General features: G+C 41.6%; 6 protein-coding genes across 6 annotated transcripts in view; 3 read left to right on the top strand and 3 right to left on the bottom strand.

The window, feature by feature from the left end:
• JH06_5837 (actin) overlaps positions 1 to 594 on the bottom strand; it is a gene marked incomplete at both ends in the record, with an annotated part of 1110 nt that extends 516 nt beyond the window's left edge. Inside the window, one exon of the mRNA XM_014672517.1 lies at positions 1 to 594. This exon is cut by the window's left edge and continues 516 nt beyond it. Within this exon, the coding sequence (XP_014528003.1) occupies positions 1 to 594 (594 nt within the window).
• A 107-nt stretch (positions 595 to 701) lies between these two features.
• JH06_1668 (hypothetical protein) lies at positions 702 to 2460 on the bottom strand (the record flags this gene model as incomplete). Its single annotated transcript, XM_014672504.1, has 3 exons — positions 702 to 832; positions 858 to 931; positions 977 to 2460. 3 exons carry the CDS (start codon positions 2458 to 2460, stop codon positions 702 to 704), a joined length of 1689 nt encoding a protein of 562 aa, XP_014527990.1.
• A 1297-nt stretch (positions 2461 to 3757) lies between these two features.
• Positions 3758 to 4864, top strand: JH06_1669 (hypothetical protein; the record flags this gene model as incomplete). Its single annotated transcript, XM_014672505.1, has 6 exons — positions 3758 to 3877; positions 3909 to 4017; positions 4048 to 4441; positions 4473 to 4559; positions 4590 to 4668; positions 4700 to 4864. 6 exons carry the CDS (start codon positions 3758 to 3760, stop codon positions 4862 to 4864), a joined length of 954 nt encoding a protein of 317 aa, XP_014527991.1.
• A 4315-nt stretch (positions 4865 to 9179) lies between these two features.
• JH06_1670 (hypothetical protein) lies at positions 9180 to 10574 on the top strand (the record flags this gene model as incomplete). The annotated part of the gene is made up of 9 exons (XM_014672506.1): positions 9180 to 9301; positions 9332 to 9443; positions 9474 to 9535; positions 9566 to 9820; positions 9851 to 9960; positions 9992 to 10160; positions 10193 to 10280; positions 10311 to 10402; positions 10433 to 10574. The coding sequence occupies 9 exons, from the start codon at positions 9180 to 9182 to the stop codon at positions 10572 to 10574; spliced, it is 1152 nt and encodes a 383-aa protein (XP_014527992.1).
• A 179-nt stretch (positions 10575 to 10753) lies between these two features.
• Positions 10754 to 11776, top strand: JH06_1671 (hypothetical protein; the record flags this gene model as incomplete). The annotated part of the gene is made up of 2 exons (XM_014672507.1): positions 10754 to 10902; positions 10933 to 11776. 2 exons carry the CDS (start codon positions 10754 to 10756, stop codon positions 11774 to 11776), a joined length of 993 nt encoding a protein of 330 aa, XP_014527993.1.
• JH06_1672 (serine dehydratase) lies at positions 11724 to 13395 on the bottom strand (the record flags this gene model as incomplete). Its single annotated transcript, XM_014672508.1, has 5 exons — positions 11724 to 12488; positions 12520 to 13132; positions 13164 to 13234; positions 13267 to 13305; positions 13336 to 13395. The coding sequence occupies 5 exons, from the start codon at positions 13393 to 13395 to the stop codon at positions 11724 to 11726; spliced, it is 1548 nt and encodes a 515-aa protein (XP_014527994.1).
• Between the last annotated feature and the right edge of the window lie 452 nt (positions 13396 to 13847).

The raw sequence follows: 13847 nt of genomic DNA on the forward strand, positions 1-13847 counted from the left end.
AGTGTATCCACGCTCAGACAGAATAGTCTGCATGAACTCAGTCAAATCACGACCAGCCAGATCCAGACGAATAATAGCATGAGGCAGAGAGTATCCCTCGTAAATGGGCACAGTATGCGACACACCATCACCAGAATCCATCACACAACCTGTGGTTCTTCCAGAGGCGTACAGAGACAACACAGCCTGAATCTGAACATACATAGCAGGAACGTTGAATGTCTCGAACATGATCTGAGTCATACGCTCACGGTTGGCCTTGGGGTTCAGAGGAGCCTCAGTCAGAAGCACAGGATGCTCCTCAGGAGCCACACGCAGCTCATTGTAGAAAGTGTGATGCCAAATCTTCTCCATATCATCCCAGTTCGTCACAATTCCGTGCTCAATGGGATACTTCAGATTCAGCACTCCTCTCTTAGATTCAGCTTCATCACCAACGAAGTGATCCTTGTTCTCCATACCAACCATATAAACAGGGTGCTTAGGACGACCCACAATGGAAGGGAAAACGGCACGCGGAGCATCATCTCCTGCAAAACCGGCCTTGCACATACCAGATCCATTATCAATAACAAGGGATTGAACTTCAGCCATAGCTACGTTTAGGTGTTAAGAAAAATATGAGTTCTCTTGACAAGATCATCTTGGACCGTTTATGTATAGTTGTTCATTTCTCTTGATTATCAAGGGACCCATGTCTATTAACTATAACAAACAGAGAAAGGAGTGATTCTGGCTGAATTAGTGATTGGAGATGTAATTGTTGTTGAAGATGTACCCACAGTGACTGTCATCGTAACATATACGGGATACCCCGCACCACATTCACTTTCTATCTGATTATCACTCAGAGATACCCGTACCAGTGATCGTTCCGGTTACTTGACAGGTTGTCAAATCAGTACAAGTTCCCAGAAGTGTTCCAGTGCTGCTATAAATGGAAATACTATTGATTAACAACTTTGAATTGACCTACTTGCTGATGGTAACATCAGGTATTGTTGTAGGGAGATGGGCTATTACAGTGAAACTTCCAGTTAAAGGGTTGCACGAAGGAGTTACAGTGAGACTTGCCAAGACTTCTGTGGTTGCGTAGAAGAGATCGAACTCCGCAGGCAGGACAACAGGAGCTCCAGTAGGTCCTGTAGGTCCTGTGGCACCTGTTACACCGGGCTCTCCGGTGGGACCAGGTTCTCCAGTGGGTCCTGTCTCTCCTCTGGTTCCCGTAGGACCTGTGGGTCCTTGAGGTCCGGTAATACCTGTGGGGCCGGTGGCACCAGTGGCTCCAGGAGCTCCAGTAGGTCCTTGTGCTCCAGGGACACCTGTAGGACCGGTTATACCGCTGTCGCCTGTAGGGCCGGTGGGACCAGTTGGTCCTTCAGGTCCCGTGGCTCCAGGCATTCCTGTAGGTCCTTGTCGTCCTTGAGGACCCTGTCGACCTTGTGGACCTGTGATTCCTGTAATACCTGTGGGTCCAGTAGCACCTGTAGGTCCAACAGGTCCTTCCTCTCCATCTGGACCTGTGGGTCCTGTCACACCAGTCAGTCCTTGTCTTCCGGGCAGTCCTTGAGGTCCAGTTGCTCCTGTAGGTCCAGTTGCTCCGCGCTCTCCTTGTGGTCCCGTAGGTCCAGTTGGTCCGGTCTTTCCTTGTTCTCCTTGAGGACCTTGGGCTCCTGTGGGTCCAGTGGGTCCAGTAGGGCAGTTGACACATGGTGTAGGTTTCACAGGGCATTCTGAAGGAACCACCAATTGTCCCTTATAACACAGACGACCAGGAGGAACGTTGTAGGGATCAGTAACAACTCCATTCACGCAATTCACGAACTGTTCGGTGCAGGCATCGAACACAGCCTCTCCGTCTTTATTCACACAGAGAAGATCACAGAAGAAGCAGGTATCATCAGGTCGTACCAAGCACTGAGCAAGTGTCACCACATCATTATCGAGACAATACAGGGAATCGGGAATGATACGAGGTGTGGATGTGACATTGTTTTTGCAGGTTACATAGTAGCGCGTGCAAATGCCTTTCTGCTCATTTCCTTGTGCATTGGTACAGTGAATTCCCGTCCAATCACAATCATAGTTAATAGGAACACAGGGTGTGTCATTTTCGTTCACAAGCGCTCCTTGATAGCATTTCATTCCTGTTGGAGTTGCCATGATCTCTGAAAGAACTCCATTGTTACAGGTTCGATAGTACTTCGAGCACTCCGTCTGTGATGCTCCAGAAGCATCTGTACATAGTAAATTGGTGAAAGAGCACTCTGGAGCAGGAGTGGCGGTTGACGGCACAGGTGTAGGAGTGGATGGTGCAGGGGTTGGAGTTGATGGTGCAGGTGTGGGGGTTGATGGTGCAGGGGTTGTTGTAGGTGTTACTGGAATTGTAGGAGTAGTTGAACATTCTGAAGGCAATACGAGGACTCCATTGAAACACTTTGTACCAGGAGAGACGTTCATTTTGTTGGACCATTGTCCATTTCCACATATCGCAAAGTAATCTGTGCAAGCATTCATAACTGCATCTCCATTGGAGTTTTGACACTCAACTGCATTCGTGACAGAACACGATCCTGATCGTAAAACGTAGTGATTTCGATCCTACTATTTGAAACGGCAATGGACAGACACAAGAACAATAGAATTACACGATTCATTTAGTGAAAACGTCGTTCATGTCATTCTCTTCGCTTCGTTTTGATAGGCCATTTCTTCATCAACCAATGTGCTACATTGAAATACATTGAAAATAGATCGATATTTGGATCCTTTCATAGCGTCGACTACAAAAGAAGTCAAACTCACTATAATAAGACGGTAAAACAAAGCAAGAAGTGAAATCGATATTGTTGATCTGGCTTATCAACACATTACTCTTCGACAAGGAAAAATATGATGCAAGAAGGATACTATAGTCTATTTAGGTAGATTCGGATATGAAATCTGACATAGGTGTTGCTTTAAGAATATGCAACCCACAGTAACCGTCCAAGAAATGGATGGAGAGTATTACATTCAGTCTGAGGAGATGGAAACATCGTTGCGTGATGTGAGACTGTACATACGATATTGTAAGATGCGAGTGAAGAATATCTCTTTTTTTAACTTTGGAGTATCCCTTTTAGTCATGATCTTTTCACTTACAACCGAAAGAACGTATGTGAGAGTATGTGGCTGTTTGACTGCTATCTTTGTTTTACTTCAACTGGTATCTCAATATCTGCCAATGAAATGGTCATTACGATTGGTAGAAGTGAGATTAGTTGATGATCCCTAGTTTTTGATTTCGTTAGTGGTAGGGTTGTTTTCTCAAGTTATTGTTCTCATTTATTGGATATCGCTCATTATGCGAGGAGTCCAATTCTGGGTACTTATAAGCAATTGTCTGAATATGATTTCATCTTTTTTAATTGTATGTACTAGGTGTATTGGTACTATTTTAGGGGATTGCTTCGTACTATGAAGCACGAATCCAAACTTGCTTTCACTATATTCCAAAGCAGTGTATTTGTTGATGAATTAAGTGATGTATAGATCATGAAAAGATGTTGTAAGCTATTCTTGTTAGTGTGTTTGTTTCATTCTTTGTCTAGAATTGCAATCTTCACCATTTGAACTACGTAATGAGTATTTTTCAGCCAAACCAAACTGGTAGGGCATTCGTACTCCGTGTTATCGCAATATAGATAGTAGTTCATCGATATATGGTACAGACAATTCATCGACGATGGAGTGATTATTCTATGCAAAAGAGTGAATGCTTAGAGACGAAAGTGGGTCCAGGAGTCAACAAAAGAAGTACTTGCATAATGAAGCTGAAAAGAAGCGCATAAGGACAATCAACAAGAGTGTAGATGACATTCGTGTTATTTTGGATGTAGTTCTCTTCAGTTGCTGATTAAACATAGGAGGCGAAAATTTCACATAAATCAGATAAGGTATCAACTCTTGAAGCTGCTGCAGCCTATATGAAGAGTCTTCTCAAAGAACGTGATCGTCTCATCTCATCCTTAGGATGTCATTGTTTGTGAATTTATTGACTCCTAGATATTGGGAGTATTTTACCGTCTACGGAAACCACCTCCTCTGATGATGAGACATTTCCGATTAACGAGCCATCTCCATTTAACCAGGACCTTCAACAACAACATATGGAATCAATCCGAGAAGCGGAGAGAAGAATACAGGAGCATCCAGAGCGTTATGAAGGTCACAGTTTGCTGCAACGTGTTGCTGAATCTGAACGCATTTCAGGGGGTGCAGCTCAAGTTGCTGAGATGCCTCCTCCTGATGTCTCACTTTCGAGGAATTCTTCTCGGAAATCCCCTTTGGGTGTAGATTCTGTGGATTACAGACGAATCTGGATGAATAATAACATAGCGACGGTTATTGCGCACATTGAGACAGGTCAGTTATTGAAGGGTAATAATATGTTTATGAAGTGAATTTTAACGAAGTGAGATGATTTATAGACTGTTTCAGTATTCCAGTATGGAAGAATTGAATCAGTTGAGTCTATTTGATATTATTGTGGTAAACGATTTATCTTTATTCTGGAGGTAGTTATTCTCTCTTTTGATACCTTGTAGTGAGTACAGTTTGTTAGTTAATTGCAGTCGACAGATTATTCGTTCGTTTGTCGTTACTGTGACAAATTCGAGACGTAATGTGGAGTTAGAGAATAGTAGATGATATGTAGATTTCATTACCGTGTTTGATTACAATGGGACCTATTATGGATTATGAAGGATATGTGTTCCAGGTTTCTGCTTCTTTTACACCTTTGAAGCAAGTCAATGAAGATGATAGTATGAATGTTGATGCTGCTGGCAAACAGGCTGTTACTCTTGAAAAGATTATATAATGGTTGTTTCTTTCAAACATGAAGTCACTATTTGCTTAGTTATTCTTGAGATTATTATTGAATCTGTTGACAATTATTTGTGGAATTGTTATCTATAGCTTTTTTGGCCTTTTGTTATTCGTTCGGTATCATAGACAAAACAACTTAATAATGCTTTCAGGTTATTACAGAGATGAGTCTATGCATGGAGAATATGATGATATGTTCAATGGTACTGTCTCTAAAATTCACCGACTTTTGTAGATGTGTCCATTCGGTTAGGAGATACATCCCAGACGTTTAATACAATGAAGCCGTCTTCAGTAATTGAAGCTCCAAATGTATCTCGGTATTCCTTTGGTAATGCAGATGAAGAACTGCGGAAAGAAGCTGAAATGGAATTGATGAAAACCGATGAAGATTCTCAAGACAGCGAAATACCATTGACTGTTCTTGATAATAACGACGAAGACCGTTTAATATCTCCTGAAGTGAATTCCACCATATTAGGAGACTCTATAGATACCACCTTACCCTCTTCAATGAATGCTCTCCTTCCTCCACTTTCAGTTGAGAAATCACCGAAAGTTCTTCAACCTATTCAGGTACTTCCTTCCCCTTCCCCTAGTCTTGATCCTGAACCAGCACGAATCAGTCCTGAGATTCACCCTTATGATCCTTCCTCTTCTCAAGATCCTTTAAACATCCTCGCAGGAATTCCCGCATCTCTAGTTCAGTCGGGTACTTCGTTCCCCTCTGTGATCAAGAGAGAGCCAGAAGAGGCGGAGATTCATTCAGATATTGAAGACAGGACACTCAAGAGTCCTGATCGCTCGTTCACCGGTATGATGGCTCCCGAGCAGTCTCTTTCCTCTTCGACAATGACGAGTATCCTTCGATCCAATCAGCATGTCAATACATCTCTTGCTAGTTCTCCTGTGCCTACCAGCTCTGTGTTAACATTCAACTTTTCAGATTCGATACCACGGAAGCCCCATCGTGACATTGCTTCTCGATTCGCAAGGTTTGGTCATTCCTTTGCCGAAAGCAATCCCTCTCCTTCAGAGTCCCGTAAGTCAGTTGTAGAATCGTCATTACCGGTTCCTGACTCAACTCCATCAGAAGTTCTTCCTCAAAGTTCTGTTGTGGAGGATGGTCACGCTGCTATGAGTCCTATTGAGGAGTCTACGGCTGCTCATGATGAGAAACCAACATTTGATGAACTACAAGCTGAGGAAATTGATATGAAGCCTGTGAGTGATGAAATGAATCACTCTATTGAAGAGACTACTGAGGTTCCGAAGAAGACTGAAGTTGTGATTGAAGAGAACGCTGAGATCCACCAAAAGGATATCAGTGATTTGGGTATACATAGTGAGGAACCTGTTGAAGAGTCTAATAATTCTCAGATGGAGACTCAACAGTATCATACTGATGTGATCTATGAGGACAATCCTGGATCTGATGAAGAGCATTACATGAATCATGTGGAGAATGCTGAGGAAAATGGAGTTGATTATGCAGAAACACGAGAAGAGAATGAAGTGGGGTACACAGAGACATTAGAAGAACGTGAAGTTGATTATACAGCTCTTGAGGAACGATTGGGTTATATAGAGATGCCAGGAGAACGAATGAATTACACTGAACCTCCTGGTGAACAAAATATTAAATATGTGGAAACACAAAAAGAGAATGGAGTGGGCTCAGAGACACCAGAAGAGAATGAAGTCAGTTACACACCTCTTGAGGAACAATTGGATTACGTTGAAACTCCTGAAGAAGGTGAGGTAGGCTATGTAGAGGCTCCTGAAGAACATGAACTGGGTTATTCAGAGAATTTAGAAGAACAAGAATTGGGATATGTGGAAACTCATGAAGAACAAGAATTGGGTTACACAGAGACACCTGAAGAACAACCGCACAGTGGTATCTATAATGATGATGGTGAGATACCGCTACCTGAAGAATCACCTCAAGAATTGTATCCTGAAGAACCATTATTTGAAAAACGTGAGACTGAACACCATGATATCATCATACCTTCAGATCAACCGCATAGTGGTATCTATAATGATGATGGTGAGATACCATTACCTGAACAAGAACAGAATCATTCATTGGACACAGAGAACTACTCTCCTTTGGTACCACTATCATCCGATAGGCCTTCAGTTGATACAACACATTCCATAGCAAAGAAGGAGGAACTTGGGAAAACTGAACGATACACACCGGATGAAACAAAGTCTATTTCTAACTCGAGACTAATTCAACAACATAGTACGAATGTTCTTGATGATCTTCAACGTGAAACTGGAATCACTCTTCCTGTCTCTGTAACTCGATTTGTAGCACAAGAAGTTCCCAAGTATACGGAGAGTGAGTTGCGACGAGAAATCCTGAATGCGGAATATCGAGGGAAAGCGAAAGGGAAACAGCTGGTGGTTACTGTGAATGTGGCAATGGAGGCATTAGAGAAGGAGAAGAATCGTCTTGAAGAGCAAGTAAAAGAGCTAGAGAGTCAAATGGAGACAGTTCAAGCTGTTCGTGACAGAAGCAAAGGTAGGTTGAATCAATGAGGATGAATAGGCTAGAGCTGTTGAAACAGGCTTGTGAGGAAGAACGTCAGAGAGTTACAACCTACTGGCGAGGACAACTGATGGAGAAGGACAGAAAGAATGTAGAAATGCTCCGTAAGAAGGACCTGCAACTTCGAGGGAAAGAAGATGAGCTTCGTGATGTCACGGTGGTTGTGAAGCATTTTTGTAATGAATAGGTTCGCTCTTCTCAGCTTGAAAAGGACATGGATGCCCTTCAGAGGCGAGTAACAGCTGCAGAGGAAGCAGAACGCCAAGCCCAAGATCAGATGTCGTAGGAGTGAAAGATTGGAATGAACTATAGCCAACTAGAAAATGATGTGGCTGTTCTTAGTATGCGACTCCAAAACTCAGAAGACAAGTGTTTGAGAACTCAAAAGATGGCTCAGGAAGAAATCGAGTCCTGGCAGAAGAAGGTGGAGAGTGCTCGAGCAGAGACAGAACAAGTGAGAACAGAGTTGGATGAGTTGAAGTTGCGGAAGGTGATGGATCGATCAAGGAAGGATGGATCTGGAGAGGATGTAAAGACGGTGAGAGAAGAACGAGATCGAGCTATACGTGAGAAACGGATTGAAGAAGAGCGATCGTTAGAATTACAGAGACAAGTAAATGCATTGCAGATTCAACTTGATGAGGTTCGACATCAAAGTGAGTTTGTGAATCAAAAAGGCAGAAGGTCTTCGATTAGCGATTACAGTGATGATGTATTGTCACTCAAGGAGACAATTCATAAACAAAAGGAGATGATTGACATGTTGACGAGTGCGAATCAGGAGAAAGATGCGATTATTCGAGATATGGTATCCTATATTGAAGAGAGATTGAATGTATGGAGTGTTTGTTCAACAAGGAATGGAATCTACAGGAATCTTCCTGATTACCCTATTAGCATCTGATGGGACTTTATCAATCGTAATGATTACAACCCCATTCTTATAACACGAAGTGATTGAATCGACTAGAATCCCAGCTGGCAAGAGAATCTCCCGGTTAACAAAGTTTTCAGAACGCTCCGAATAGAAGAAACAGCCCTCCTTAACTGGCTCCACTTCTCTTGATCCTGAGATAATCATTTTGTTTCCATCGATTCGTATATCAATATCTTCTTTTTTCATTCCAGGACAATCAAGATATATAATAAATGACTTATCATTCTCACTCATATCTAATAATCCATAATTATGTTCCATATCAGTAGAAAAATCACCAGGAGAATTTGTATCCAGAATATCCTTGGCTGCTTGACATAACGTATCAAAAGGCGATTTGGACGGAGATTTTGTGGAATCATTCTCTAAAATGAAGCGATAGAATAACAAACTACGTAAATCATTTGGTCTATCATTGACTCCAGCGGATGATGGATGTTCAGAATTATTCTCTTTGGTACCAGAAGTAGATAAATCCAAACTTTCAGAAGGTTTACAGGATCTCGACATGAAATAGTAATAAAAGTGAAGCAAAAATAATTGTGGAATCACGAAATGGATTCTATTGTTACATTAGTATTGTATCTATATGTTGTATTGTTAGTCCAAGTTCGTTTGTTATTCTCCTCCAACTGCTACAACTGTAGTACCATTCTATCTCTCTTGTCTTGGTACTGCAAACAAAGCATTTCAAAGGCGATTTCCGAGAACTTTCTCACGAAGATAGAAACACGGTTATTATCTGTGTCCCGTGGAAATGCTGTCATGTCCTCCAATACTTCATAATACATTTATTTCTTGTAAACAATGGAAGGAACCGACGCACAAGGTACTGCAACGAAGAAAAAAGGGTCCATGTGGACTATTTTGTTTTACATTACTCTGTTCCTGATTTCAGGCACCTGTTCTCTTATTTTCGGAAAGTTTTTGTATTATTGAAACTCCTAGTTCATGTTAAGGTATCAGAGTGAGGCTATTGGTCGTGATGGTAAGCTTCATCACTTTGAGAAACCCTGGTTTTCAAACTTCATTATGTTTTTTGGAATGTCCTTTTTGTTAGCCAAATTTGAGGTATGTTTTATTCTCATGTTATGATCTTAGATTAACGCATGCATAAATGATTCCAAGATTAAGAAGAACCCTGAATTGGCTGATAAGATTCTGTTAGATCCTTTAGTTTCGGTTATGTGTAGTCATTCTGAGAACAAGCGTCCCGCTAAGTCTGTTTATTACAAAGTCTTTATTCCCGCAGTCTGTGATTTTTCTGCTTCCTTTATCATGTTTGTTGGTCTGTTGTGGATCCCTGTCAGTATTTGGCAGATGATTCGTGGTTCGATCATTCTCTTCACTGGAGTGATCCGTCAATTCTGGCTAAAGAAGCCCCTGAAGAAGTCTGAATGGTGGGCTCTGGTTGTCATCTTCCTTTCCCTTCTGGTTGTTGGTCTCTCGTAGCTTCTTATTCGTATTCTTATTCATAGTAATATCTTCTCAGGTTCCTCTCAAGATGAGCATCCTCTGGGACTGCGTCTTCTTGGTATGTTCCTTGTGTTTATTTCTCAAGGTATTCAAGCCTTCCAGACAGTTGTGGGTATGTAGAAATGATTCCCAGTCATCGCTAGAAGAGCATCTGCTTCAGGGAGTCGAGGCCCCTTCGACATTGGTTGTGGGAATGGAAGGATTCTGGGGCTTCATCTTGACTGCTTTTGTTGCCTTGCCTATTGCTTACGTTCTTCCTGGAGAGGAAGGAAATGGCCTTCATGAAGACTTCATTGATAGTCTGATTCTGTGGTAGGTACTCGATATGATAGAATGATCGTTAGCAAGAACAGCAAGACCATTTTGTGGCTTAATATTGCTTCTGTTATTGTCTTACTTCTCTTCAATCTTAGTTCTATGCGAGTGACATTGGTATGTTAGTGAGTGCGAGTTGATATGTAGTACACTAACTCTGTGGTCCGGAATTTGCTGGAGCCATTCCGTACTTTCTTGGTCTGGGGTACATCGGTTGTAATTCACCACTTCAATGACAAGTCATTGTGAGATTGGAAGGTCATCTGTAGGTTTGGTGAAGGCTTGACTAAGTGGTCATGGTTGCAACTTGGTGGTTTTATCATTCTTTCAATTGGTATGTTGATGTTCAATGGAACAATTCGCTGCTGTCCAGAGAAGGAAAAGGAGGAGCAGGAGAAACTTGTTGTTTAAAATCGTGTATTGTTTGTTGTAGTCGCTTTCTTAGAAGGATAATCATTGATTTGCGATGAGTGAAGAATCTCATCACAAAAACTCTTCTCATCGGAAGAGAGAAGGCCACCATCATCACGTACATCGTAGAATTATAAGAGGATGATTCGTAGCACCATCATTCACATAGTGATTCGATGATGTCAAAACACCGGAAGTTGATGAGAGAGTTTCAAGAAATGCAAAAGGAGCTGAAATCACAACAGAGTGACGGAATAGTGACAGACCACGATGCAATCGCAAGAAATCTGCAATTTATTATGGATGGAGATATTTCAAAAGCGGCAAAGTACGTTTGGAAGGGGATGCTTACATGAAGTTGGGAACAGCGACTAGCTATTCGATATTATAATAGATTATTCAAAGAATATGCACTTGTAGATTTGACGTATTACAAAGTCAACAAGATTGGGATGCGATGGAGAACCGAGAAGGAAGTTATTGATGGAAAGGGCCAGTTTACATGTGGAGAAGTGCATTGCTCGAATACCAATATGAAAGACTTATGCAGCTTTGAAGTTCCCTTCAAGTATTCAACAAAAGATGGTCAGAAGAAAACAACACTCGTAAAAGTGCGGCTATGTGGTCCATGTGCATTGAAGTTGTACTATCGAAAGATCCGGGAATATGAGGGAAAGGACAGTGCGAAACGACAACGCCGGAAAGAATGTAACTCTTCCAGTGAGATATTTGATTATATTCACGAAGTATTGAAAGAAGATGAGATAGAAATCGAACAACCTCCACCAATGGAACCTGTTGTTTCTAATACTCCTTTACCTGTGGTCGTATCCAAACGGATCACTCCACCAACAGAAGAACCAGTCAAAGAGAAGAAACCTCGAGTGAAAACACCGAAGTTGGTGAATGGTCATCATCACTATTCATCGAGTTCAGAATCTGAATCTGAACCAGAATCAACACCTATTCAAGAATCCCATCCAGAAAAAGAGTTAGATGCAAATGGAAATGAAGTGATTTCAACGAGCAATGATGTCTGGAAGACAAATATTGAAGTGGAACACACAGAAAATGAGAAGATGGATGACTTCATCAATCAATTGTTCATGTGTTCTGTTTGTTTTAACCCAACACAATCTAAAATGACAACTATCCAAATAAATCAGATGTTGAACTACGATGAAGGTCAATTATACTACTAGCATCATCTTCATTCACATTCTCATGAGTATCATCTTCATCTCCCCACTTCATCAAAATGCTTGAACGACGCTGACGGCCTAGTAACTGACTCTTCATTTCCATTACACGTTGTTTCTTTGCTAAATCATCAAGATTATAGGTTTGAGCGAGACCAGCTCGCGAAGTTTCCCTCAACGAATCCTCGATATCTTCTCCAGTCATTATCATAGTCATTAGCACCTCATCCAGAGAGATAATGTGATAACCATTCGTCATTAACGCATACTCACAACACTCCAAGGCTCGAGATGCTGCCATTGCGTTTCGTTCAATGCAAGGAACTTGGACGAGTCCCTTCACAGGATCACAGGTCAGTCCCAACATGTGCTCAATAGCCATGCCGGCTGCATACTCGATCTGTTCAGTTGAACCTCCCATCAAAAATGTAGCAGCTCCTGCAGCCATTGCACACGCTGTTCCGACCTCTGCCTGACATCCTGCTTCAGCTCCAGAGATTGAAGCATTGACCTTGGCCAGATTCCCAATTACGCTAGCTACAGCCAGAGCATCCACAATATCATCATCTGTAATGTTTGGGTGGTGATAGCGGAGAAAGTACAAGACTCCAGGAACGATGCCACATGCTCCACATGTGGGAGCTGTCACCACAATCTCGCCACCTGCATTATTCTCAGAAACTGCTAATGTGTAAGCGAAGAGAAAAGCATTTGGCTAGAACTCAGATTCTCTCTTTCAAATTTACACTGATCATTTCACTGCTTCGTTGAGCTGCTCTAAACATGTCATGAGCTTTACGAGGAAGATTCAATCCTCCAGGTAATACACCCTTTCCTTCTAAACCAATTTTAACACAATTTGACATGGTATTCCAGACATCTGCCAAATATGATCGGATGTCATCTCCTTCATATTGATACACAAAATCACACAGTTTTAATCCTGATTTTCTACACCAACGCATTATTGAGTTCATCGTGGAGATAGGATAGACTGAATGAAAGGTCTTCTTGAAAGGACCATTCACTTGTTCAAGTTCAGAATCGGTTATAATTGCTCCTCCACCAACCGAATAATACGTCTCTTGACCAATTTCCTTCTCTCCCTGACATCCTTTGATTGTCATTCCATTCACATGAAATGATAATGTTTCGTTCGACTTCCAGATAAATGTTACTTTCTTGGGTTTCAACTCGTTTTCAATTGCAACATCCGTCATGTGACCTTTACCAGTTGCAGCAAGAGATCCGTAGAGGGTTACAATGTAGTTATCACATTTTGAATCATAAAGAGACTTAAACGCCTTGGCGGCAAATGAGGGACCCATTGTGTGAGAACTAGAAGGACCATGTCCTATTCTACAGATTATCCACGACTAAGACACTCCACCTGTACAGTTCTCGAAGGGATGGCATACCACTTGTTCCAGATTGAGAGGAATAGTACAAATGAGAATGACCCTAGCGGTATAAGTAGCTACAAAAGTTCCTACATTCTTTGAGACGATTCGGATGTACGTTGGAACCTTCTTCTAAAGATTACTCTTACCAAGCTACAAAACCATTCCAGTACTATCATGAGATGAACTCTCACCAAAAGAGTCGTCAGTATCTATATCCATAGAGATAAAACAAGAAGTGACTGATTCGCAGTTGCCGTCGTCAACTCCCGTATTTCCCCTTTTTTGGAATTGGTTCTTTTTTAGTTCCAGTATTGAATTCATTAGTTTATACACTAGTACAAAGCAGAGAAATCGTGTTGGGACGATATTAGGAAAACTACTAAGATGCTTCGACCGTTTCCAAATCTCACACTCCAATTCATTGGAGTCTCTAGTATTTTCCTCAAGCGTTGTTTTGGTGGTGTAGCATCTAATGCTGTCTTGAATCGTTTGAAAGCGAGTTTTGAGTATAACTCTGTTTCAGTGACTATTACATCCTAGGCGGCATAATGAATTGGCACAGGAACTTGAGAAATCAACCAATATGTCTCGAGAACGATACGTTTCAATTAATCACGAATTATCCAACCTTTATGATCAATATGATTGTTACAAACGATACATTGTATTTG

The sequence above is a fragment of the Blastocystis sp. subtype 4 genome (genome assembly GCF_000743755.1).
Source record: "Blastocystis sp. subtype 4 strain WR1 chromosome Unknown seqid_0087, whole genome shotgun sequence".
Classification (NCBI taxonomy): domain Eukaryota; class Bigyra; order Opalinata; family Blastocystidae; genus Blastocystis; species Blastocystis sp. subtype 4.